This window comes from Oncorhynchus masou, chromosome 6 (assembly GCF_036934945.1).
Source record: "Oncorhynchus masou masou isolate Uvic2021 chromosome 6, UVic_Omas_1.1, whole genome shotgun sequence".
NCBI lineage: Eukaryota > Metazoa > Chordata > Actinopteri > Salmoniformes > Salmonidae > Oncorhynchus > Oncorhynchus masou.
The window spans coordinates 9,622,510-9,650,030 of record NC_088217.1 but is presented as its reverse complement, the minus strand read 5'-3'; the positions used below and the strand labels follow the sequence as shown (position 1 = coordinate 9,650,030).

Below are 27,521 nucleotides of genomic sequence, written 5' to 3'. Positions count from 1 at the left end.
TCCCATTGGGCAATGAATAGATGAAGGTATAATTCCCCAACCAGCAATCACATTCACATTGTCATGCTGCGTAACACGTTTGTTAGGCTAATCGTCACGCAATCTCTTCTCAATGTCAGGGTGTGAGTCGAGAAATGTGCTTCCTCTAAAGTACGTCATGTCACGATTCCAAAGCTATACAATATTACAGATAGCAAATTAATTATCTCACATCTCGGGAAAATATTTATAATATTGTATTTGTTGTTGACGAAATACATGCTAATGTTGGATGAGCTAGTGTTGTATTGACTCTCATTCACTCCTTGAAGGAGAGCTCTCCTTGTCCCATCATTTTCCAGATATGACTGTACTGTGCAGCACGAGCAAATGGCTCAGCTTCAAATTGTTATTGATCAATTTAGTGATACCCGAGCCCTACCCATACCCTGGTTATTAATTTTAAAAGAAAGGCCCTATCTGGCCCTAACCCGATGTATAATGTCAGGGCCTGTCAGGCTCATAATGCTTATTGAAATATATTTTTCACCTCTGTGTACAGGCAGTATGAGACCGTGGTACCAGTAGAAGACCCCATAGTGACGGAGGTCACCTCCACTCTGCAGGAATGGGCCTTGCTATGGAAGCAGCTTTACGTGGTGAGTACAGTCCAACTCACATCTTGTCCCACTATTTTATAACAGAGTAATTATATTATTGTATTTATTAACGTGTGTTGCTGCGCTAAAGTTTAACTCGTGTCATCTTGAGTGTGTGGCATGTCACTATGGAGATCCAGGATTAACAAGATACTTTTGTATCATACTCTAAAATGCTGTATGTTCTATGATATGATTCCTGGATGGCATACCAGTAGAGGTACATCAAAAACAAATGTATCTACTCAAAGATCCACCATGTTTTATCTACTCATATAAAATGGTAGACAACAAGGTACTCAGCAAAAAGGTCTGATTTCAATGTTACTGTAAAAAAGGACCCAGGTGGTATAAAGCAAGTCTCTTGGGGGTTTTCTCTATAAGCTTGACATGTCTAGCCACTGGGATTTTTTCCCATTTTTCAATGCAAAACTGCCCCAGCTCCTTCAAGTTGGATGGGTTTTGCTGGTATACAGCAATCTTTAAGTCATACCACAGATTCTCAATTGGATTGAGGTCTGGGCTTTGACTAGGCCATTCCAAGACATTTAAATGTTTCCCCTTAAATAACTTGAGTGTTGCTTTAGCAGTATGCTTAGGGTTATTGTCCTGCTGGAAGGTGAACCTCCGTCCCAGTCTCAAATCTCTTGAAGACAGAAACAGGTTTCCCTCAAGAATTTCAGTGTATTTAGCGCCATCCATAATTTCTCCAATTCTGACCAGTTTCCCAGTCCCTGCCACCACCATGCTTCACTGTGGGGATGGTATTCTCGGGGTGAGAAGAGATGTTGGTTTTGCGCCAGACATAGCATCTTTCTTGATGGCCAAAAAGCTCAATTTTAGTCTCATCTAATCAGAGTACCTTCTTCCATATGTTTGGGGAGTCTCCCACATGCCTGTTAAAAGTTTCTGATATTTTTTATAACCCAATTCTGATCTGTACTTCTCCACAACTTTGTCCCTGACGTTTTTGGAGAACTCTTTGGTGTTAATGGTGCCGCTTGCTTGGTGGTTGCTTGGTGGTGCCTCTTTCTTAGTGGTGTTGCAGACTCTGGGGCCTTTCAGAACATGTGTATATATACTGAGATCATGTGACACTTAGATTGTGTCATGTCTTGTTATGTCTGTTCCTGTCCTTTCTCTTCACTCTGTCTCTCTCTACTGGTCTTTTTAGGTTACCTTCTCTGTCTCTCATTCTTCAGCTGTTCTACATCTCCCCTAACTAGCTCATTCACTCTTTCCCACCTGTTCTCTCTTCCCCCTCTGATTAGGTCTCTATTTCTCTCTCTGTTCCTGCTACTTTCAGTGTCTGATTCTTGTTTGTGTTTTTGATGCCAGAAGCAAGCTGTCGTCCCGTTTGCTTCCACCTTGTCCTATCCTGTCGGAGTCCGCCTGGCAGGTGCATCCTGCATTATACTAACGTTCTTTTTGTTCCATTGACTACGTTGGAAGAGGATTTATGCCATTCCTGTTTTTCATTAAAGAACTCTGTTTTCTGTTAAAACCGCTTTTGGGTCTTCACTCAAGTACATAACAGAAGAATCAGACCAAGAATGGACCCAGCGGCTCCGGACCCTTTTCACTCCGCCGTCGAGATCCAGGGAGCGATGCTAGGCAGACACGAGGAGGAATTGTCTGCTGCTCGACATGCCGTTGAAACCCTGGCCGTCCAAGTCTCCGACCTCACAAGACAGGTTCACCAACTCCACCTCGATCCACCGCCCACTTCCAGGGTTTCCGAGTCTCCGGAGCCCAGGATCAACAACCCGCCGTGTTACTCTGGGGAGCCCACTGAGTGCCGCTCATTCCTCACTCAGTGTGATGTGGTGTTCTCTCTCCAGCCCAACACTTACTCCAGGAGCGCAGCCCGCATCGCCTACGTCATTTCTCTCCTTACCGGACGGGCGCGTGAGTGGGGCACGGCAATCTGGGAGGCGAGGGCTGAGTGTATTAACCAGTATCAGGACTTTAAGGAGGAGATGATACGGGTTTTTGACCGTTCTGTTTTTGGGGAGGAGGCTTCCAGGGCCCTGTCTTCCCTATGTCAGGGGAATCGATCCATAACGGATTATTCTATTGAGTTTCGCACTCTCGCTGCCTCTAGTGACTGGAACGAGCCGGCTTTGCTCGCTCGTTTTCTGGAGGGTCTCCTCGTCGAGGTTAAGGATGAGATCCTCTCCCGGGAGGTTCCTTCCAGTCTGGACTCCTTAATAGCTCTCGCTATTCGCATAGAGCGACGGTTTGATCTTCGTCGCCGAGCTCGTGGAAAGGAGCTCGCGTTCTCCGTTGCTCCCCTCTCCACATCACTGCCACCTGCCGCATCACTGCCACCCTCCTCCGCCGGCTCGGATGCTGAGCCTATGCAGCTGGGGGTATCCGCATCTCGGCCAAGGAGAAGGAACGGAGAATCACCAATCGCCTCTGTCTCTACTGCGGCTCCGCTGGTCATTTTGTCACCTCATGTCCAGTAAAAGCCAGAGCTCATCAGTAAGAGGAGGGCTACTGGTGAGCGCAACTACTCAGGCCTCTCCTTCTGGATCACGCACTACCTTTCCGGTCCATCTCCGCTGGCCCGGTTCATCTGCTTCCTGCAGTGCCTTGATAGACTCTGGGGCGGAGGGCTGTTTTATGGACGAGACCTGGGCTCGGGAACATGACATTCCTCTCAGACAGTTAGGGGAGCCCACGGCCTTGTTCGCTTTAGATGGTAGTTCTCTCCCCAAGATTCAGCGTGAGACGCTGCCTTTAACCCTCACTGTCTCTGGTAATCATAGCGAAACCATTTCTTTTTTAATTTTTCGTTCACCTTTTACACCTGTTGTTTTGGGTCATCCCTGGCTAGTGCGCCATAACCCTTCTATTAATTGGTCTAGTAATACTATCCTATCCTGGAATGTTTCTTGTCATGTGACCTGTTTAATGTCTGCTATCCCTCCTGTTTCCTCTGTCTCTTCTTCACAGGAGGAGCCTGGCGATTTGACAGGGGTGCCGGAGGAGTATCACGATCTGCGCACGGTGTTCAGTCGTTCCAAGGCCACTTCTCTCCCTCCACACCGGTCGTATGACTGTAGTATTGATCTCCTTCCGGGAACTACTCCCCCGGGGTAGATTATACTCTCTGTCGGCTCCCGAACGTAAGGCTCTCGAGGATTATTTGTCGGTTTCGCTCGACGCCGGTACCATAGTCTCCTCCTCCTCTCCCGCCGGAGCGGGGTTTTTTTTTGTTCAGAAGAAGGACGGGTCCCTGCGCCCATGCGTGGATTATCGAGGGCTGAATGACATAACAGTTAAGAATCGTTATCCGCTTCCTCTTATGTCTTCAGCCTTCGAGATCCTGCAGGGAGCCAGGTTTTTCACCAAATTGGACCTTCGTAACGCCTACCATCTCGTGCGCATCAGGGAGGGGGACGAGTGGAAGACGGCGTTTAACACTCCGTTAGGGCACTTTGAATACCGGGTTCTTCCTTTCGGCCTCGTTAACGCTCCAGCTGTCTTTCAGGCACTAGTTAACGACGTCCTGAGAGACATGCTGAACATTTTTGTTTTCGTTTACATGGACGATATCCTGATTTTTTCACCGTCTCTCTCGATTCATGTTCAGCACGTGCGACGCGTCCTCCAGCGCCTTTTGGAGAACTGTCTTTATGTGAAGGCTGAGAAGTGCACTTTTCATGCCGCCTCTGTCCCTTTTCTCGGTTCCGTTATTTCCGCTGAGGGCATTAAGATGGATCCCGCTAAGGTCCAGGCTGTCATTGATTGGCCCGTTCCTAAGTCACGCGTCGAGCTGCAGCGCTTTCTGGGCTTCGCTAATTTCTATCGTCGTTTCATCCGTAATTTCGGTCAGGTGGCAGCTCCCCTCACAGCCCTTACTTCTGTTAAGACGTGCTTTAAGTGGTCCGTTTCCGCCCAGGGAGCTTTTGATCTTCTTAAGAATCGTTTTACATCCGCACCTATTCTTGTTACACCTGACATCTCTAGTCAGTTTGTTGTTGAGGTTGACGCGTCAGAGGTGGGCGTGGGAGCCATTCTTTCTCAGCGCTCTCTCTCTGACGGCAAGGTCCATCCTTGCGCGTTTTTCTCTCATCGCTTATCGCCGTCAGAACGTAACTATGATGTTGGTAATCGCGAACTGCTCGCCATCCGCTTAGCCCTAGGCGAATGGCGACAGTGGTTGGAGGGGGCGACCGTTCCTTTTGTCGTTTGGACTGACCATAGGAACCTTGAGTACATCCGTTCAGCCAAACGACTTAATGCGCGTCAGGCTCGTTGGGCTCTGTTTTTCGCTCGTTTCGAGTTTGTTATTTCTTATCGTCCGGGCTCAAAAACACCAAGCCTGATGCTTTATCTCGTCTCTTCAGTTCTTCTGAGGTCTCCACCGACCCCGAGGGGATTCTCCCTGAGGGGCGTGTTGTCGGGTTGACTGTCTGGGGAATTGAGAGGCAGGTAAAGCAAGCACTCGCTCACACTCCGTCGCCGCGAGCTTGTCCTAGGAACCTTCTGTTCGTTCCCGTTCCTACTCGTCCGGCCGTTCTTCAGTGGGCCCACTCTGCCAAGTTAGCCGGCCACCCCGGCGTTCGGGGTACGCTCGCTTCCATTCGCCAGCGTTTCTGGTGGCCCACTCGGGAACGTGACGCGCGTCGATTTGTCGCCGCTTGTTCGGTCTGCGCGCAGACTAAATCTGGGAACTCTCCTCCTGCCGGCCGTCTCAGACCGCTTCCCATTCCCTCTCGACCGTGGTCTCACATCGCTTTAGATTTTATCACCGGACTGCCTTCATCAGCGGGGAAGACAGTTATTCTTACGGTTGTCGATAGATTCTCTAAGGCGGCTCATTTCATTCCTCTCGATAAGCTCCCTTCTGCTAAGGAGACGGCTCAGATCATTATCGAGAATGTTTTCCGTATTCATGGCCTTCCGTCTGACGTCGTTTCCGACAGAGGCCCGCAGTTCACGTCTCAATTTTGGAGGGAGTTTTGCCGTTTGATTGGGGCTTCCGTCAGTCTCTCGTCCGGCTTTCATCCCCAGTCTAACGGTCAAGCCGAACGGGCCAATCAGACTGTTGGTCGCATTTTACGCAGTCTTTCTTTTCGTAACCCTGCGTCTTGGTCAGAACAGCTCCCCTGGGCAGAGTACGCCCACAACTCGCTTCCCTCGTCTGCTACCGGTCTATCCCCTTTTCAGAGTAGCCTCGGGTACCAGCCTCCGCTGTTCTCATCTCAGCTCGCCGAGTCCTGCGTCCCCTCCGCTCAGGCTTTTGTCCAGCGTTGCGAGCGCACCTGGAAGGGGGTCAGGTCGGCACTTTGCCGTAATAGGGCGCAGACTGTGAGGGCCGCTAATAAGCGTAGGACCAAGAGTCCTAGATATTGTTGCGGTCAGAGAGTATGGCTCTCCACTCAGAACCTTCCCCTTAAGACAGCTTCTCGCAAGTTGGCCCCGCGGTTCATTGGTCCGTTCCGTATTTCTCAGGTCATTAATCCTGTCGCAGTGCGACTTCTTCTCCCGCGCTGTCTTCGTCGCGTTCACCCGGTCTTCCATGTCTCCTGTGTTAAGCCCGTTCTTCGCGCCCCGCTCGTCCCTCCCCCCCCATCCTTGTCGAGGGCGCACCCATCTACAGGGTTCGTAAGATTTTGGACATGCGCCCTCGGGGCCGTGGTCATCAGTACCTAGTGGATTGGGAGGGGTACGGTCCTGAGGAGAGGAGTTGGGTTCCCTCTCGGGACGTGCTGGACCGTTCGCTGATCGATGATTTCCTCCGTTGCCGCCAGGTTTCCTCCTCGAGTGCGCCAGGAGGCGCTCGGTGAGTGGGGGGTACTGTCATGTCTTGTTATGTCTGTTCCTGTCCTTTCTCTTCACTCTGTCTCTCTCTACTGGTCTTTTTAGGTTACCTTCTCTGTCTCTCATTCTTCAGCTGTTCTACATCTCCCCTAACTAGCTCATTCACTCTTTCCCACCTGTTCTCTCTTCCCCCTCTGATTAGGTCTCTATTTCTCTCTCTGTTCCTGCTACTTTCAGTGTCTGATTCTTGTTTGTGTTTTTGATGCCAGAAGCAAGCTGTCGTCCCGTTTGCTTCCACCTTGTCCTATCCTGTCGGAGTCCGCCTGGCAGGTGCATCCTGCATTATACTAACGTTCTTTTTGTTCCATTGACTACGTTGGAAGAGGATTTATGCCATTCCTGTTTTTCATTAAAGAACTCTGTTTTCTGTTAAAACCGCTTTTGGGTCTTCACTCAAGTACATAACAGATTGCACACAGGTGGACTTTATTTAACTAATTATGTGACTTCTGAAGGTAATTCTTTGCGCCAGATCTTATTTATGGGCTTCATAGCAAAGGGGGTGTATAGATATACACACACCACTTTTTTTTTGCAACAACTGAGAAACAGACACCTCACAAGTCCTCAACTAGCAGCAAAAACACCAGTCTCAACGTCAACAGTGAAGAGGCGACTCCGGGATGCTGGCCTTCTAGGCAGAGTTACAAAGTAAAATACATATCTTAGACTGGCCAATAAAAATAAAATATTAAGATGGGCAAAAGAACACAGACACTGGACAGAGGATCTCTGCCTTGAAAGCCAGCATCCCGGAGTTGCCTCCTCACTGTTGACATTGAGACTGGGGTTTTGCGGGTACTATTTAATGAACCTTCCAGTTGAGGACTTGTGAGGCGTCTGTTTCTCAAACTAGATACTCAAAAGCACTTGTCCTATTGCTCAATTGTGCACCGGGGCTTCCCACTCTTCTTTCTATTCTGCAATTTCTCGCATTGAATAGCCTTCATTTCTCAGAAAGGTCTTTGTTTCTGGCCATTTTGTGCCTGTAATCGAACCCACAAATGCTGCTGCTGCAGATACTCAACTAGTCTAATGAAGGCCAGTTTTATTGCTTTTTAATCAGGCCAACAGTTTTCAGCTGTGCATAATTGAAAAAGGGTTTTCTAATGATCAATTAGCCTTATAAAATGATAAACTTGGATGAGCTAACACAACGTGCCATTGGAACACAGGAGTGATGGTGGCTAATAATGGGCCTCTGTTCGCCTATAAAGATATTTCAGGTACAATAGTCATTTACAACATTAACAATGTCTACACTGTATTTCTGATCAATTGTATGTTATTGTAATGGGAAAAATGTGTTTTTCTTTCAAAAACAAGGACATTTCTACGTGACACCAAACTTTTTAACGGTCATTTATATATGTTACTTTTTTTCATATGAAGAGAAATAATGAAGAGAAATTATAGTTAAAATATATCGATGCTCATCGGCCATTGGACATAAACATTACACAACAATGAGTGTTTTGGAAGGGATCAGTGGTTAATTGCAAGCATTGTAAAGCAATCACTTGCCTGCTATTCAGTGGAGTGGGTGTGTGGTTTTCAGTTTAAGATTCTCTTTTCCAAGCTTAAAATGATAAACATTCAACATTGGCTATGCTGTCAATCCAAATCAAATCAAATTGTATTAGTCACAGTCGCCGAATACAACAGGTGTTACAGTGAAATGTTAACTTACCAGCCCCTAACAAACAATAGTTTCATAAAAATTCAGATAAGAATAAGAGATTAAAGTAACAAGTAATTAAATAGCAGCAGTAAAATAACAATAAAATGACTATATACAAAGGGGGAACCATACGTAATTAATTTGCGGTGGCACCAGTTAGTTGACTTGTATGTACATCTAGGTTATTAAAGTGACTATGCAAAGATGACAACAGAGAGTAGCAATGGTGTAAAGAGGGGGTGAGAGGGGAGGCACTGCAAATAGTTTGTCTAGATGTTCAGGAGTGTTATGGCTTAGGGTAGAGGCTGTTTAGAAGCCTCCTTGACCTAGACTTGGCGCTCCGGTACCGATTGCCGTGCGTTAGCAGAGAGATCAGTCTATGACTAGGGTAGCTGGAGTCTTTGACAATTTTTAGGGCATCTGACACTGCCTGGTATAGAGGTACTGGATGGCAGGAAGCTTGGCCCCAGTGATGTACAGGGCCGTTCGCACGTAGTGCCTTGCGGTCGGAGGCCGAGCATTAGACATACCGAGCAGTGATGCAACAAGTCAGGATGCTCTCGATGGTGCAGCTGTAGATCCTTTTGAGGATCTGAGGACCCATGACAAATCTTTTCAGATTCCTTAGGGGGAATATATTTTGTTATTCCTTCTTCATAACCTTCTTGGTGTGCTTGGACGATGTTAGTTTGTTGGTGATGTGGACACCAAGGAACTTGAACCTCTCAACCTGCTCCACTGCAGCCCTGTTGATGAGCATGTGGGCGTTCTAATTCCTATTTTGTCTTGGTATTACAGACTTGGACAAGGAGAGGTTGAAAATGTCAGTGAAGACATTTGCCAGTTGGTCAGTGCATGCTCGCAGTACATGTCCTGGTAATCCATCTGGCCCTGCGGCCTTGTGAATGTTGAACTGTTTAAGGGACTTACTCACATCGGCTGCGGCGAGCGTGATCACACAGTCTTCCGGTGCAGCTGGTGCTCTCATGCATGTTTCAGTGTTATTTGCCTCGAAGCGAGCATAGAAGTAGTTTAGCTCGTCTGGTAGGCGTGTGTCACTTTGCAGCTCTCAGCTGTGCTTCCCTTTGTAGTCTGTAATGGTTTGCAAGCCCTGCCACATCCGATGAGCGTCAGAGCCGGCGTGAAATGATTAGATCTTAGTCCTGTATTGACGTTTTGCCTGTTTGATGGTTCATTGGAGGGCATAGTGGGATTTCTTATAAGCTTCTGGGTTAGAGTCCCTCTCCTTGAAAGTGGCAGCTCTAGCCTTTAGCTCAGTGAGGATGTTGCCTGTAATCCATGGCTTCTTGTTGGGGTATGTACGTACGGTCATTGTGGGGACGACTTCATCAATGCACTTATTGATGAAGCCAATGACTGATGTGGTGTACTCCTCAATGCCATCGGAGGAATCCCAGAACATATTCCAGTCTGTGCTGCAAAACAGTCCTGTAGTTTAGCTTCTGCTTCATCTGGACACTTTTTTATAGACACTGGTGCTTCCTGCTTTCATTTTTGCTTGTATGCTGGAATCAGGAGGATAAAATGATGGTCAGATTTGCCAAATGGAGGGCGAGGGAGAGCTTTGTACGCATCTCTGTGTGTGGAGTATAGGTGGTCCAGAGTTATTTTTCCTCTGGTTGCACTTTTAACATGCCAATAGAAATGTGATGTTTCCCTGGATACTAGGAGCGCCGCCGCTGGCTGAGCGTTTTCTTGTTTACTTCTGACGGAATACAGCTCATTCAATGCTGTCTTAGTACCAGCCTCTGTGGTGGTATGTAAACCGATACAAAGAATACAGATGAAAACTCTCTCAGTAGGTACTGTGGTCTACAGCTTATCATGAGATACTCTACCTCAGGCGAGCAGTAGTGCGAGACATCATTAGATATTGTGCACCAGCTGTTGTTTACAAAAATACATATACCGCCGACCCTTGTCTTAACAGATGCCGCTGTTCTATCCTGCCGGTACATCGTATAACCAGCCAGCTGTATGTTGATGTTGTCGTCGTTCAGCCACGACACCGTGAAGCATACGATGTTACAGTTTTTAATATTCCGTTGGTAGTTTAATATTCTGCGTAACTCTGGTATTTTATTGTCTAAAGATTGCACGTTTGCTAGCAGAATGGAGGGAAGTGGTGGTTTATTCGATCGCCTACGAATTCTCTTTAGGATAGCCATCTCTCCAGTGATGTTTTACCTAACCCATACAGGATGGTGTATATTAGCCATCTCTTCAGTGATGTTTTACCTAACCCAGTCTGGAACATTTGGTCTGGAACATCCGGTCTGGAACATCCGGTCTGGAACATCCGGTCTGGAACATTTGGTCTGGAACATCTGGTGTGGAACATCTGGTCTAGAACATCCGGTCTGGAACATTTGGTCTGGAACATCTGGTGTGGGACATCTGGTCCGGAACATTTGGTCTGGAACATCTGGTGTGGAACATCTGGTCTGGAACATTTGGTCTGGAACATTTGGTCTAGAACATCTGGTGTGGAACATCTGGTGTGAAACATTTGGTCTGGAACATCCGGTGTGGAACATCCGGTCTGGAACATTTGGTTTGGAACATTTGGTCTCAAACACCCGGTCTAGAACCTTCTGTCTTGAACATCTGGTCTGGAACATTCGGTCTGGAACATGCGGTCTATAACATTTGGTCTAGAACATTTGGTCTCGAACATCCGGTCTCGAACATTTAGTCTCGAACATCCGGTCTCGAACATTTAGTCTCGAACATCCGGTCTCGAACATCCGGTCTCGAACATTTAGTCTCGAACATCCGGTCTCGAACATTTGGTCTGGAACATCCGGTCTCGAACATCCGGTCTCGAACATCCGGTCTCGAACATTTAGTCTCGAACATCCGGTCTCGAACATTTGGTCTCAAACATTTGGTCTCGAACATTTGGTCTCGAACATTTGGTCTCGAACATCCGGTCAAGAACATCCGGTCTCGAACATTTAGTCTCGAACATCCGGTCTCGAACATTTAGTCTCAAACATTTAGTCTCGAACATCCGGTCTCGAACATCCGGTCTCGAACATCCGGTCTCGAACATTTAGTCTCGAACATCCGGTCTCGAACATTTGGTCTCGAACATCCGGTCTCGAACATCCGGTCTCGAACATTTGGTCTCGAACATCCGGTCTCGAACATCCGGTCTCGAACATTTGGAATGTTATGAGGTTTTTATCTCTTTGATCTGACAGAATAAATGCGTAGGACGTGAAGACACATAAACAGATATGACTTGGCTAGGAAAGGTCCCTGTTATTACCTACTGCTGTGTACACAACTACATGCCAACCCTGTTCCTGTTTTACATTAGTTATGTGTGTCACTCAGACTCTGAATCACAGCAGAGAGGGATATACAGTGTGTGATGAAGATTGTTAGCAGCCTCTTATGGAGACTGACATTGTGTCTAATGCAGTGGAACCAAACATAATCTAATTCTGAAACCAATTCAATCAGCTTGACAAATTCACACTTAGTTACACAAGAGGACAGAAAGAAACAGACAGCAATGAAGATGAAGGAAGGGCTACAGCACACACACACACACACGCACGCACGCACGCACGCACGCACGCACGCACACACACACACACACACACACACACACACACACACACACACACACACACACACACACACACACACACACACACACACACACACACAAACGCACACACACCCACAAACACATGCATACACGCACAAACACACACACACGCACACTAGATAGCAGCAGAGATTTAGCCTACGCTCTGTGACCCAAAGTGTCTGTAAATATCACAGAGGCTTCACGATCACAACACAACACTCTCTATCTAGCCTGCTGACTCTCTCATTTACCCTCAGAGCATCCTCTGATCTCTAGAACTGTGCTAGATTGAATATCAATTATTATTGGCTAATTTACGATTAGCTTCTTTATGATTGGCTAATTTATGATTGGCTTCTTTGCGATAGGCAAATGAGAGTGAAGGATATTTTTGGTTAACCTTTGGCCCCTGTTTTGATGATGCCAGTCACACATGGATTAAAATTAAAATAATCAGAAAATTACTATATGTACGGTGTCCATATTAGTACAACTTCAGAAGTCACAGTCACCAACTCCCTGTGACTCTGAGGCAATCCTAATTTGGACTCCGTACATTTCATTATTTTATTTGGTCAGCATTTTATATCATACCTCCAAGACATGCTAACCTCTCACCATTACAATAACAGGGGAGGTTAGCCTTTTATATCATACCTCCAAGACATGCTAACCTCTCACCATTACAATAACATGAGAGGTTAGCATTTTTGGGAGGATGATATTTGTGTCTGTAATTTTCTCACTCATCATTGTTCACAATTCATTCAGGATTATCCATAATCATGGTAGCATCCACATTAATGTAGCAGTGCTTAGAAAACATATTCTTATTTACAATAAAAGTGACTCCAAAATGACATTATTTACCATTTATATTGGGCACAAATTAATCTGAAACACAACCAAAACAAACAGCAAATGAATCCAACATATTTGTAGAGACCTAAAAATCAATGTAGTCATTGCGTGCTATGAATATGGGACCAAATACTTAACTTTTTACTACTTTAATACACATCTAAGTGCTATACTTTCTAAACAATTTACCCAACATGGATGAAAATACCTTCAAATTAAAGCTGGCACTCTGTACTTTAACTTCATAGTCATTGTATCATTTCAAATCCAAAGTGCTGGAGTACAGAGACAAAACAACAACATCATGTGTCACTGTCCCAATACTTTTGGAGCTGTATAAACAATAGCCTAAATGTAGGCTAATTGTGCTGGGAGGCAGTGAGGAGATACGGAATATCTTTCCCCACACTTTTCCAAGGCATTTCCATTGTTTGGTTTGAGTTCCATTGACCACTTTACTGCATCTATGGTGTTCCATTGTAGTTCTGTTTATACTGTATGTTCCATTGTAGTTCTGTTTATACTGTATGTTCCATTGTAGTTCTATAGAGGTGTACCATTGTAGTTCTGTTTATACTGTATGTTCCATTGTAGTTCTATAGAGGTGTTCCTTTGTAGTTCTGTTTATACTGTATGTTCCATTGTAGTTCTGTTTATATTGTATGTTCCATTGTAGTTCTGTTCATATTGTATGTTCCATTGTAGTTCTATAGAGGTGTTCCTTTGTAGTTCTGTTTATACTGTATGTTCCATTGTAGTTCTGTTTATACTGTATGTTCCATTGTAGTTCTGTTTATACTGTATGTTCCATTGTAGTTCTGTTTATACTGTATGTTCCATTGTAGTTCTGTTTATATTGTATGTTCCATTGTAGTTCTGTTTATACTGTATGTTCCATTGTAGTTCTATAGAGGTGTTACTTTGTAGTTCTGTTTATACTGTATGTTCCATTGTAGTTCTGTTTATACTGTATGTTGCATTGTAGTTCTGTTTATACTGTATGTTCCATTGTAGTTCTGTTTATACTGTATGTTCCATTGTAGTTCTGTTTATATTGTATGTTCCATTGTAGTTCTGTTTATATTGTATGCTCCATTGTAGTTCTGTTTATACTGTATGTTCCATTGTAGTTCTGTTTATATTGTATGTTCCATTGTAGTTATGTTTATATTGTATGTTCCATTGTAGTTCTATAGAGGTGTTCCATTGTAGTTCTGCTGAGTTGTTGCATTGTAGTTTTGTGTAGGGCTTCCATTGTAGTTCTGGTTTCAGGAATCTTGGTCATGGTTTCCCCCTTAACCCCCTTTTCTCGCAAATGTTGATCTTGTCTCATCGCTGTAACTCTCCAATGGGCTTGGGAGGCGAAGGTTGAGTCTTGCGTCCTCCGAAAAACCAAAAGGTTTGCTATTTTACACAGGTTGATGGTGCAGTCTCATATTTTATACAGGGTTGCTGCCCAGTCAAATGCGTTACAGACATTCTTTCGCCTCACTGACTTCATTCATCAGGATAGCCAAAGCCCATGACAACATTATAGATCATCTCTGCTATTCATGGGTTGCACCTCCATGTTGTCGCCATGGTTATCAGCGTTCTACAGACGCCGCAGCCACGTTGACGTCTGACTGATGGTTAATGCCAATTCTTTCTGAACGTGGGCTAATGACCGTTTAGTCTAAATTACACTATAATGGAAGTATGATGACATTGCTAAAAGTACTCAAATGTTTAGTAGGAAACAACTTTGCAATCATTACATTGCTCCTAAATTTCAGTTAGACAGTTGGCAATGTTGTCATTAGCTATCAACAATAGCTAATATTAGCTAGTTAAGTCTCCCCTCAATCTTTTTTTAAAACTTTATTTAACTAGACAAGTCAGTTAAGAACAAATTCTCTTTTTCAATGACGGCATAGCAATAGTGGGTTAACTGCCTGTTCAGGGGCAGAACAACAGATTTGTTACTTGTCAGCTCGGGGATTTGAACTTGCAACCTTTAAGTTACTAGTCCAGCGCTCTAACCACTAGACTACCTTAGCCAATATTAGCTAGCTAGCTAACTTTATAAAGTCAATCTGGCAACATCAGCTAACTGTTTTCCTACTAATAATTTTCCAAGCCACAGTAATGCGCTTTAAACCACATCTTCGTCAGCACCCATTGAGAATATGCATTGAGTATATTACTCGGTTGGGCATAAGTCATAAAAAGAATGTTCAAAACAATATTGTGATGAAACGTGCAAACTCTGAATACCTTCAAGCCACTTACATATCAATTTAATAGACGCAGGTTAGTGTTTTACCTCAGACAACCCACATATGACTTAATAGACTCAGTAATGAGGGCTGAGTTTACGTTCAAACTCGGACGTCACCTCAGTGATGTTGAAATGTAAAATGCTTCAGGTTAGGGTTATTGTAAAGGTTAAATTCAGGATTAGGGTTTAGGCACTAACCCTGGTCAAATGTCCTCTCAGAGCATGCAGCTCGTTTGAAATGTTAGCTCCGCCCTCACCATTGCCAAAGACATACTTTTTGCATTCCGGGCAGAGCTGCCTCCAGAACAAGATTCATGAGCGTCTGCTAAATGACTTAAATGTAAATGTAAAACGCTAGCATGCGTCTATTAAGTGAAGTGTTTAGGTGGACCAAGGTAAAATGCTAACTGAATAAACACAAAATGACTGAGCTGTATTTTATGTGTCTAGATATGCTGTAGCCTAATGTTCAGAATGAAAGACTGTAGCTAGCATAATGTTTAAAACGAAAGACTGTAGCTAGCATAATGTCCCCACATGAAAGACTGTAGCTAGCATAAAAAATACTGTCTGTGTTCTTGTCCAGATCAGAAGAGCACTTGGAAGGAAAGTCTCTCTCAGTGTCTGCTGTGGATAATTAGTATTCTGCTCATAGTAAGGTAAAATGTCAGAATGATATTCTGTCTGTAGCCCTGACATACTGGATTATATTCTGTCTGTAGCACAGACATACTGGATGATATTCTGTCTGTAGCCCTGACATACTGGATTATATTCTGTCTGTAGCTGAGACATACTGGATTATATTATGTCTGTAGCCCTGACATACTGGATTATATTCTGTCTGTAGCCCTGACATACTGGATGATATTCTGTCTGTAGCCCTGACATACTGGATGATATTCTGTATGTAGCCCTGACATACTGGATTATATTCTGTCTGTAGCTGAGACATACTGGATTATATTCTGTCTGTAGCCGAGACATACTGGATGATATTATGTCTGTAGCCCTGACATACTGGATTATATTCTGTCTGTAGCCGAGACATACTGGATTATATTCTGTCTGTAGCCCTGACGTACTGGGTGATATTCTGTCTGTAGCCCTGACATACTGGATGATATTCTGTATGTAGCCCTGACATACTGGATTATATTCTGTCTGTAGCCGAGACATACTGGATGATATTATGTCTGTAGCCCTGACATACTGGATTATAGTCTGTCTGTAGCCGAGACATACTGGATTATATTCTGTCTGTAGCCCTGACGTACTGGGTGATATTCTGTCTGTAGCCCTGACATACTGGATGATATTCTGTATGTAGCCCTGACATACTGGATTATATTCTGTCTGTAGCCGAGACATACTGGATGATATTATGTCTGTAGCCCTGACATACTGGATTATAGTCTGTCTGTAGCCGAGACATACTGGGTGATATTCTGTCTGTAGCCCTGACGTACTGGGTGATATTCTGTCTGTAGCCCTGACATACTGGATGATATTCTGTATGTAGCCCTGACATACTGGATTATATTCTGTCTGTAGCCGAGACATACTGGATTATATTCTGTCTGTAGCCCTGACATACTGGATTATATTCTGTCTGTAGCCGAGACATACTGGATGATATTATGTCTGTAGCCCTGACATACTGGATTATAGTCTGTCTGTAGCCGAGACATACTGGATTATATTCTGTCTGTAGCCCTGACGTACTGGGTGATATTCTGTCTGTAGCCCTGACATACTGGATGATATTCTGTATGTAGCCCTGACATACTGGATTCTATTCTGTCTGTAGCCGAGACATACTGGATTATATTCTGTCTGTAGCCGAGACATACTGGATGATATTATGTCTGTAGCCCTGACATACTGGATTATAGTCTGTAGCCGAGACATACTGGATTATATTCTGTCTGTAGCCCTGACGTACTGGGTGATATTATGTCTGTAGCCCTGACATACTGGATGATATTCTGTATGTAGCCCTGACATACTGGATTATATTCTGTCTGTAGCCGAGACATACTGGATGATATTATGTCTGTAGCCCTGACATACTGGATTATAGTCTGTCTGTAGCCGAGACATACTGGGTGATATTCTGTCTGTAGCCCTGACGTACTGGGTGATATTCTGTCTGTAGCCCTGACATACTGGATGATATTCTGTATGTAGCCCTGACATACTGGATTATATTCTGTCTGTAGCCGAGACATACTGGATTATATTCTGTCTGTAGCCCTGACATACTGGATTATATTCTGTCTGTAGCCGAGACATACTGGATGATATTATGTCTGTAGCCCTGACATACTGGATTATAGTCTGTCTGTAGCCGAGACATACTGGATTATATTCTGTCTGTAGCCCTGACGTACTGGGTGATATTCTGTCTGTAGCCCTGACATACTGGATGATATTCTGTATGTAGCCCTGACATACTGGATTATATTCTGTCTGTAGCCGAGACATACTGGATTATATTCTGTCTGTAGCCGAGACATACTGGATGATATTATGTCTGTAGCCCTGACATACTGGATTATATTCTGTCTGTAGCCGAGACATACTGGATGATATTCTGTCTGTAGCCCTGACATACTGGATGATATTCTGTCAGTAGCCCTGACATACTGGATGATATTCTGTCTGTAGCCGAGACATACTGGATGATATTCTGTCTGTAGCCCTGACGTACTGGGTGATATTCTGTCTGTAGCCCTGACATACTGGATGATATTCTGTATGTAGCCCTGACATACTGGATTATATTCTGTCTGTAGCCGAGACATACTGGATTATATTCTGTCTGTAGCCGAGACATACTGGATGATATTATGTCTGTAGCCCTGACATACTGGATTATATTCTGTCTGTAGCCGAGACATACTGGATGATATTCTGTCTGTAGCCCTGACATACTGGATGATATTCTGTCAGTAGCCCTGACATACTGGATGATATTCTGTCTGTAGCCGAGACATACTGGATGATATTCTGTCTGTAGCCGAGACATACTGGTTGATATTCTGTCTGTAGCTGAGACATACTGGATGATATTCTGTCTGTAGCCGAGACATACTGGATGATATTCTGTCTGTAGCACTGACATACTGGATGATATTCTGTCTGTAGCCGAGACGTTTGCATTTGTGTGTGTGTGTGTGTGTGTGTGTGTGTGTGTGTGTGTGTGTGTGTGTGTGCGTGCGTGTGTGTGTGTGTGTGTGTGTGTGTGTGCGTGAGCAGCAGTGTTTTCACCGCCCACCACAGAGCTATACAGGTCTACCTCAGTGTCAACTCTTTCACCTCTTTCCAAGGCCTGCTGTTCCCCAGTGGCTGCAGTTTCTATGGCAGTGAGAAGAGATAAGCTTTCTCAAAGTTCATCTTCATTCTATTCTACCCTGAGCCTCTTAGAGCAAATGTCTCAGTCTGAAATAAATAACAAAAAAAATGAATTTTCATTATTGTAGAGAGAGAGAGAGAGAAAGAGAGAGAGAAGAGAGAAAGTGAGAGAGAAAAGAGAGAGATGAGGGAGAGAAGGGGAGAAGGAAAGGGTGTGAGAATAGATGTGTCTACTAGATGGAGCTTTCAATCAAGGTTTATATTTTGTTATCCTCTACTCAAAGACACATTGAGATTGAATGCACTGTCTCTGTCTGTCTCTGTCTCTCTCTCTCTGTCTGTCTCTCTCTCAATTCAGTTCAATTAGCTTTATTGCATGATGTAAAAATGTACATATAGCCAAATATTTACAATATGAAAATAATAAGAATCAAAATTGTCAACATGACAAGAGTAACAACAAGTAACCAAGGGTCAAAATAACCATACAATAACAATAAGCATACAGTAGAGGACATGTACAGGTTGATTGGTCTGTCAGGCACTGTCCCTCATCTTATAGCAGGCAGCAATGTAGTGCGCTGCCAACCCACAGCTCTCTGCGTCCTCCCCCAACAGGATGGGTAGCCTATTCTCATCAGAGAGGTCTTTAGAGAAAGAGAGACAGAGAGACAGAGAGAGAGAGACAGACAGACAGACAGACAGAAAAACAGACAGAGACAGAGACAGAGAAAGAGAGAACACATGACTGAGACAGAGACACAAAATACAGTATATACAAAAAACAATTAGTGTCATTTCCCCAAATTTGAAACCTTTATTCAAGGTTTCTCTCTCTTTCTCTTTCTCCTCTCTCCTTTCTCTCTCTCTCTCAATTCAATTCAATTCAATTCAATTCAAGGGGCTTTATTGGCATGGGAAACGTGTTAACATTGCCAAAGCAAGTAAGGTATATAATATATAAAGTGAAATAAACAATAAAAATTAACAGTAGACATCACACATACAGAAGTTTCAAAACAATAAAGACATTACAAATGTCATATATATATATATATATATATATATATATATATATATATATATATATATATATATATATATATATATATATATATATATATATATATATATATACAGTGTTTTCTCTCTCTCGCCTCCTCAGTCCTTGTTACTGTCTCAGAGTAAAAGTGCTGATCTAGTGAATACAGGCCCTGTTTTATACAGCTATGGGACATCTAATTATTAATTAACTATTGTTAAATGGATCTATCTTATCTTGGCTAGATCTGATAATGTCTGTTATCTTTGGCTGGTGGATCAGCTTCAGTTGTGATAGTATACTTGGTTGTTGTGTTCATTGTTGTTAATGAGTGAATGTGTGAAACTGTGTAGAAGGGGCCTGTCTGGAATCATTGTCCCTCCCCGGAATCCATGTGAATCATGTGTTCCATGTGTTTCATGTGTTCCATGTGTTTCATGTGTTCCATGTGTTCCATGTGTTCCATGTGTTCCATGTGTTTCATGTGTTCCATGTGTATCATGTGTTCCATGTGTTCCATGTGTTTCATGTGTTCCATGTGTTTCATGTGTTCCATGTGTTTCATGTGTTCCATGTGTTTCATGTGTTCCATGTGTATCATGTGTTCCACGTGTTCCATGTGTATCATGTGTTCCATGTGTATCATGTGTTCCATGTGTTCCATATATTCCATGTGTTCCATGTGTATCATGTGTTCCATGTGTTCCATGTGTATCATGTGTTCCATGTGTATCATGTGTTCCATGTGTTCCATATATTCCATGTGTTCCATGTGTTTCATGTGTATCATATATTCCATGTGTATCATGTGTTCCATGTGTTCCATATATTCCATGTGTTCCATGTGTACCATGTGTTTCATGTGTTCCATGTGAATCATGTGTTCCATGTGGATCATGTGTTCCATGTGGATCATGTGTTTCATGTGTATCATATATTACATGTGTATCATGTGTTCCATGTGTTACATGTGGATCATGTGTTCCATGTGTTCCATGTGTATCATGTGTTCCATGTGTATCATGTGTTACATGTGTATCATGTGTTACATGTGTATCATGTGTTCCATGTGAATCATGTGTATCATATATTCCATGTGTATCATGTGTTCCATGTGGATCATGTGTATCATGTGTATCATGTGTTGCATGTGAATCATGTGTTACATGTGTATCATGTGTTCCATGTGGATCATGTGTTCCATGTGTTCCATGTGGATCATGTGTTCCATGTGGATCATGCGTTCCATGTGTTCCATGTGGATCATGTGTTCCATGTGTTCCATGTGTATCATATATTCCATGTGTATCATGTGTTCCATGTGGATCATGTGTTCCATGTGGATCATGTGTTCCATGTGTATCATGTGTATCATGTGTTCCATGTGTATCATGTGTTCCATGTGTATCATGTGTTACATGTGTATCATGTGTTCCATGTGGATCATGTGTTCCATGTGTTCCATGTGTATCATGTGTTCCATGTGGATCATGTGTTCCATGTGTTCCATGTGTATCATGTGTTCCATGTGGGTCATGTGTTCCATGTGTTACATGTGGATCATGTGTTTCATGTGTATCATATATTACATGTGTATCATGTGTTCCATGTGGATCATGTGTTACATGTGAATCATGTGTTCCATGTGTATCATGTGTTCCATGTCTATCATGTGTATCATGTGTTCCATGTGTATCATGTGTTACATGTGAATCATGTGTTCCATGTGTATCATGTGTTCCATGTGGATCATGTGTTCCATGTGTTCCATGTATATCATGTGTTCCATGTTTCCTATGTGTTCCATCTATTTTTAATGTGTTACATGTGTGTTCCATCTATTTTTAATGTGTTCCATGTGTTTTACATTAGTTGTACATGTGTTTCATGTGTTCCATGTGTTTTCCATGTGTTCCACGTGCTCCCTGTGTTTTCAATGTGTTCCATGTGAATCATGTGTTCCGTGTGTTATCCATGTGTTCCATGTGTTTTTGATGTGTTCCATGTATATCATGTGTTCCATGTGTTTTTGATGTGTTCCATGTGTTCCATGTATATCATGTGTTCCATGTATATAATGTGTTCCAAGTGTTCCATGTGTTCCATGTGTGCTCTTTGTCAGCTCTTCTAGAGAACCACCTAGAAGCATCAGTCCAGTGGTACTGTTGACTCAGCTATACTTTCTGAAAGTTATGTATACTCAAGTTGTTTGCAGTTTTTTGAAGCTAGTTGAAAACTCTTTCTGTGTTTCGCCAGTATTTTCTCTTTTCAACAGTTTCATTCTTGACAGCAACATCTAATGTTCCTCAGTGTTGTCTTGATGTGCCGAGCCCTAAACTGGGACTGGCACTTTGTGCTCTCTTTTAATGGAGGTTATTGATGCACCTTGGGGCATGTTTTGAACTCTGACCTCCGCTTTCTCTCTTTTCTTAAACACACACACACATTGACATGAGCATGCAGCCACACACACTCAGTACACAAGCTTTCAGTCAAACACCTGCACACTCACCTTCTTGACACTGCCACAGGGATTTGCACACTCCTTTGTGTGTGTGTGTGAATGGTAATTCACTCGGATGTCTTTGAAGCCATCCTGGACACACATTGCATACGGTGTTAAAACCTCCCTCTTTTCCTGTCTGGTGTCTCCTCTGTGTATGTCATCACCCAGTCACAATGTCACCTCACCTACTCTACATGACATTGAGATGCCTTTTGACAAACACACACACACACACACACACACACACACACACACACACACACACACACACACACACACACACACACACACACACACACACACACAGACAGACAGACAGACAGACAGACAGACAGACAGACAGACAGACAGACAGACAGACAGACAGACAGACAGACACACCCACACACACACACACACAGACAGAGACACACACACACACAGACAGAGACACACACACACACACACACACACACACACACACACACACACACACACACACACAGACAGACAGACAGACAGACAGACAGACAGACAGACAGACAGACAGACAGACAGACAGACAGACAGACAGACAGACAGACAGACAGACAGACAGACAGACAGACAGAGACACACACACACACACAGAGACACACACACACACAGACAGAGACACACACACACACACACACACAGACAGAGACACACACAGACACACACACACAGACAGAGAGACACACACACACACTCACACACACACACACACACACACACACACAGGCACACTGGCACACTGGCACACACACACACACACAGGCACACTGGCACACTGGCACACACACAGGCACACTGGCACACTGGCACACACACACACACACAGGCACACAGGCACATAGGCACACTCACACACACACAAATGTCCATTCATTGTAATCCACATAATAATTGAAATTTCCTTTTGCTGCAGGATTATTTTCCTGTTTTGAGAAACTGGCTCGAATGAAGATCCTACATCTGTACACCCCATTCCCTGACCCTAACCGTGACCCTGGCCCTAACCGTGACCCTGGTCCTAACCGTGACCCTGACCCTAACCGTGACCCTGGTCCTAACCGTGACCCTGGTCCTAACCGTGACCCTGGCCCTAACCGTGACCCTGGCCCTAACCGTGACCCTGACCCTAACCGTGACCCTGGTCCTAACCGTGACCCTGGCCCTAACCGTGACCCTGACCCTAACCGTGACCCTGGCCCTAACCGTGACCCTGGCCCTAACCGTGACCCTGGCCCTAACCGTGACCATTGCCCTAACCATGACCCTGGCCCAAACCGTGACCCTGACCCTAACCGTGACCCTGGCCCTAACCGTGACTCTGACCCTAACCGTGACCCTGACCCTAACCGTGACCCTGGCCCTAACCGTGACCCTGGCCCTAACCGTGACTCTGACCCTAACCGTGACCCTGACCCTAACCGTGACCCTGATCCTAACCGTGACCATTGCCCTAACCGTGACCCTGGCTCCAACCCTGACCCTAACCGTGACCCTGGCCCAAACCGTGACCCTGGCCCTAACCGTGACCCTGGCCCTAACCGTGACCCTGGCCCGAACCGTGACCCTGACCCTAACCATGACACTGACCCTAACCGTGACCCGGGCCCTAACCGTGACCATTGCCCTAACCCTGACCCTAACCATGACCCTAACCGTGACCCTGGCCCAAACCGTGACCCTGACCCTAACCGTGACCCTGGCCCTAACCGTGACCCTAACCGTGACCCTGGCCCTAAGCGTGACCCTGACCCTAACCGTGACCCTGACCCTAACCGTGACCCTGGCCCTAACCGTGACCCTGGCCCTAACCGTGACCCTGGCCCTAACCGTGACCCTGGACCTAACCATGACCCTAACCGTGACCCTGGCCCAAACGTGACCCTGGCCCAAACCGTGACCCTGGCCCAAACTGTGACCCTGACCCTAACTGTGACCCTAACCGTGACCCTGGCCCTAACCATGACCCTAACCGTGACCCTGACCCTAACTGTGACCCTAACCGTGACCCTGGCCCTAACCATGACCCTAACCGTGACCCTGACCCTAAATGTGACCCTGGCCAGAGTCTATTTTCACCACAGCACAGTGTGTTTGACCAGAGTCTATTGTCACCACAGCACAGTGTGTTTGACCAGAGTCTATTGTCACCACAGCGCAGTGTGTTTGACCAGAGTCTATTGTCACCACAGCGCAGTGTGTTTGACCAGAGTCTATTGTCACTACAGCACAGTGTGTTTGACCAGAGTCTATTGTCACCACAGCGCAGTGTGTTTGACCAGAGTCTACTGTCAACATAGCACAGTGTGTTTGACCAGAGTCTATTGTCAACATAGCACAGTGTGTTTGACCAGAGTCTATTGTCACCACAGCACAGTGTGTTTGACCAGAGTGAAGTGTGAGGGGAATACAGGGTGTTGTGTTGTTGTATCAAGCTGACATACAGCATGTTCTCTGCGTGGGTTGACGAATCAAATGTGTCACTAAGCACTGGTGTGGAAGACAGAACAGCACCACGAACACACACATACATACACACACACACACACACACACACACACACACACACACACACACACACACACACACACACACACACACACACACACACACACACACACACACACACACACACGTACACATATACACACACACACATATACACACACACACACACAAACACACACACACACTGGAAGACATAACAGCTCAGAGCACGAGAACCACGTCAAACACGGCATGTTCCGGCCCATTTAATACTCCCCTGCGTAACAGAGTAAACATATAACATTAGTTCCTCCCGCAAAAAAAAATATGTTTTCAGATGTCCTTGGGACACAGGAAGCTGTGTGCATGTTTTGTGTTTCACTTCCTGCTGAGCAGAGGCATTGAGGCAGAGAGGGGGAGGCGAAACAAGAGCCCTATCTCTGCCCAAAATCTGTCCACGTTAAGCAGATCCTTAATTATTAAGCAGGTGAGGAGTTTTTGTATGGAGGGGGGGATGAGAGAGTCGAATTTAGTCAAGATAAACAAGAATTGCTATTTTGATGTGTGAGGCTTATTTGATCTAATAGAAGTTCTGTAATGCTTAATTTGTGACCGGTGCCATGACTGGGATGCACGTGACATCCCAGTAACTTTGAGAAAACACACTTTCTATCGGAGTTGTCCCTGTTGAAATTCGTGACGGTCTATGCATATTCATGAGGCCAGCACAGCACGTCACCCAGTACACAAGCTTTCAGTCAAACACCTGCACACTCACTTTCTTGACACTGCCACTGGGATTTGCACACTCCTTTGTGTGTGTGTGTGAATGGTAATTCACTCGGATGTCTTTGAAGCCATCCTGGACACACATTGCATACGGTGTTAAAACCTCCCTCTTTTCCTGTCTGTTGTCTCCTCTGTGTATGTCATCACCCAGTCACAATGTCACCTCACCTACTCTACATGACATTGAGATGCCTTTTGACAAAGACAGACAGACAGACAGACAGACAGACAGACAGACAGACAGACAGACAGACAGACAGACAGACAGACATTCATTCATTCATTGATTGATTGATTGATTGATTGATTGATTGATTGATTGATTGAATATAGGCGGTTGGTTGACATGAACATCCCTCATTGAATATTCCCCCCCAGAAATATAACAATATGTACACCTCAATCCAAAGAGAGCAGTAGGCGGGAGCTGGATAGCCTGCCGTTCCACACTGTGGACAAACAAATCCCTTTGTTAAGTCGGAGACACAAGCATCTCGAGGTACATATCATCTCAATTACCTGGACAAACCTGTGCCCCCGCTGTCACGTTCTGACCAAAGCTCTGTTATTTTATTCTTTGTTTTAGTATGGGCGTGAGTTGGGGTGGGCAGTCTATGTTTGTTTTTCTATGAATGGTTTTTGTGTTTGGCCTCGTATGGTTCTCAATCAGAGGCAGGTGCCGTTAGTGGTCTCTGATTGAAAATCATACTTAGGTAGCCTGGGTTTCACTGTTGGTTTGTGGGTGTTTGTTTCCGTGTGAGTGTTTGGGCCACACGGGACTGTTTCGGTTTTGCTAATTCACATCATCGTTTATTGTTTTGATTCAGTGTTTAGTGCTTTCTTTAATTAAAATCATAATGAACACTTACCACGCTTTGGTCCGATCCTTACTCCTCCTCAGATGAAGAGGAGGAAAGCCATTACACCACCACATTGACTCTGTACCGGCACCCCCTGTATATAGCCTCCACATTGACTCTGTACTGGTACCCCCCTGTATATAGCCTCCACATTGACTCTGTACTGGTACCCCACTGTATATAGCCTCCACATTGACTCTGTACCGGTACCCCCTGTATATAGCCTCCACATTGACTCTGTACCGGCACCCCCTGTATATAGCCTCCACATTGACTCTGTACCGGCACCCCCTGTATATAGCCTCCACATTGACTCTGTACTGGTACCCCCTGTATATAGCCTCCACATTGACTCTGTACTGGTACCCCACTGTATATAGCCTCCACATTGACTCTGTACCGGTACCCCCTGTATATAGCCTCCACATTGACTCTGTACCGGTACCCCCTGTATATAACCACCACATTGACTCTGTACCGGTACACCCTGTATATAGCCTCCACATTGACTCTGTACCGGTACCCCCTGTATATAGCCTCCACATTGACTCTGTACCGGTACCCCCTGTATATAGCCTCCACATTGACTCTGTTCCGGTACCCCCTGTATATAGTCTCCACATTGACTCTGTTCCGGTACCCCCTGTATATAGCTTCCACATTGACTCTGTTCCGGTACCCCCTGTATATAGCCTCCACATTGTGTCTGACTGAGGCTTGTTATATCTATCTCAGACCGTGTCCTTTTACTGATAGATTGAAGAAAAACAGAAGAAAATGTATTATGTATTATGCCGTTTGGAGGGAGAAGCCCCCCCCCCAACAAGTTGCGTTGTTTTTAAGGACTGCTTTGCTTTGCTGCAGACTGGCAGCCAGACTGGCTCTTGATCTTGAACAATGACTCGTGCTGTCCATTTGCAACGACACCATTGTTAAAAACACACATCCTTCAGGAGATAAGAGGGAGTCTGGTATCACTGTCTTTGCGGACCCCTTTAGTACCTACACGTGCGCACAGGTTATTGCCATTGTCTTCACAATTCCCCCCAATCAATGATTCGAACACACCGACAGCACAGTCATTGCATTTTCGGTCCAGAATTACATTCACTTCCAATGAAACTTTGTAAGTCGCTCTGGATAAGAGCGTCTGCTAAATGACTTAAATGTAAATGTAAATGTGAAACGCTGTGTTTGTATTGCAGCATTGCGTTGTAGTGCGTTTGGTGTGTTACGGTACATATGTTGGATTGATCGAATGTACGCGTAGCCGGCTTGACAGACATGGTAGCAGAAACTGAACTCTTGTTACATATCCAGGCGATGCTGTGTAATATTTTGCCCAATGACTGTGTAATAGTTTGCTCATTTACGCTGTCGATGTAAGAAGAATCACGGAACTTATTCAGTGGTTTACTACTGGAACAGCACCACCAAAAAGCTGTTGAAAAATCCAATGCATGTTGACACACTGCTGCACAGTGGCACCGCAGTCTGGCAGATGAGTCACAGTGGTGGGGATTGCCTCCCAAATTAAATTAATGTATTTCTGCAGGAACACATACAGT

At 44.7% G+C, this 27,521-nt stretch overlaps 1 protein-coding gene across 5 annotated transcripts in view; it reads left to right on the top strand.

Moving 5' to 3' along the window:
* dock3 (dedicator of cytokinesis 3) overlaps positions 1–27,521 on the top strand; it is a 442,683-nt gene that overhangs the window by 205,216 nt on the left and 209,946 nt on the right. For all 5 annotated transcript variants that reach the window (XM_064967497.1, XM_064967500.1, XM_064967498.1 and 2 more), the window contains exon 5: positions 542–638. In XM_064967497.1, the coding sequence (XP_064823569.1) occupies positions 542–638 (97 nt within the window). The remainder of the gene's footprint in view (positions 1–541; positions 639–27,521) is intronic.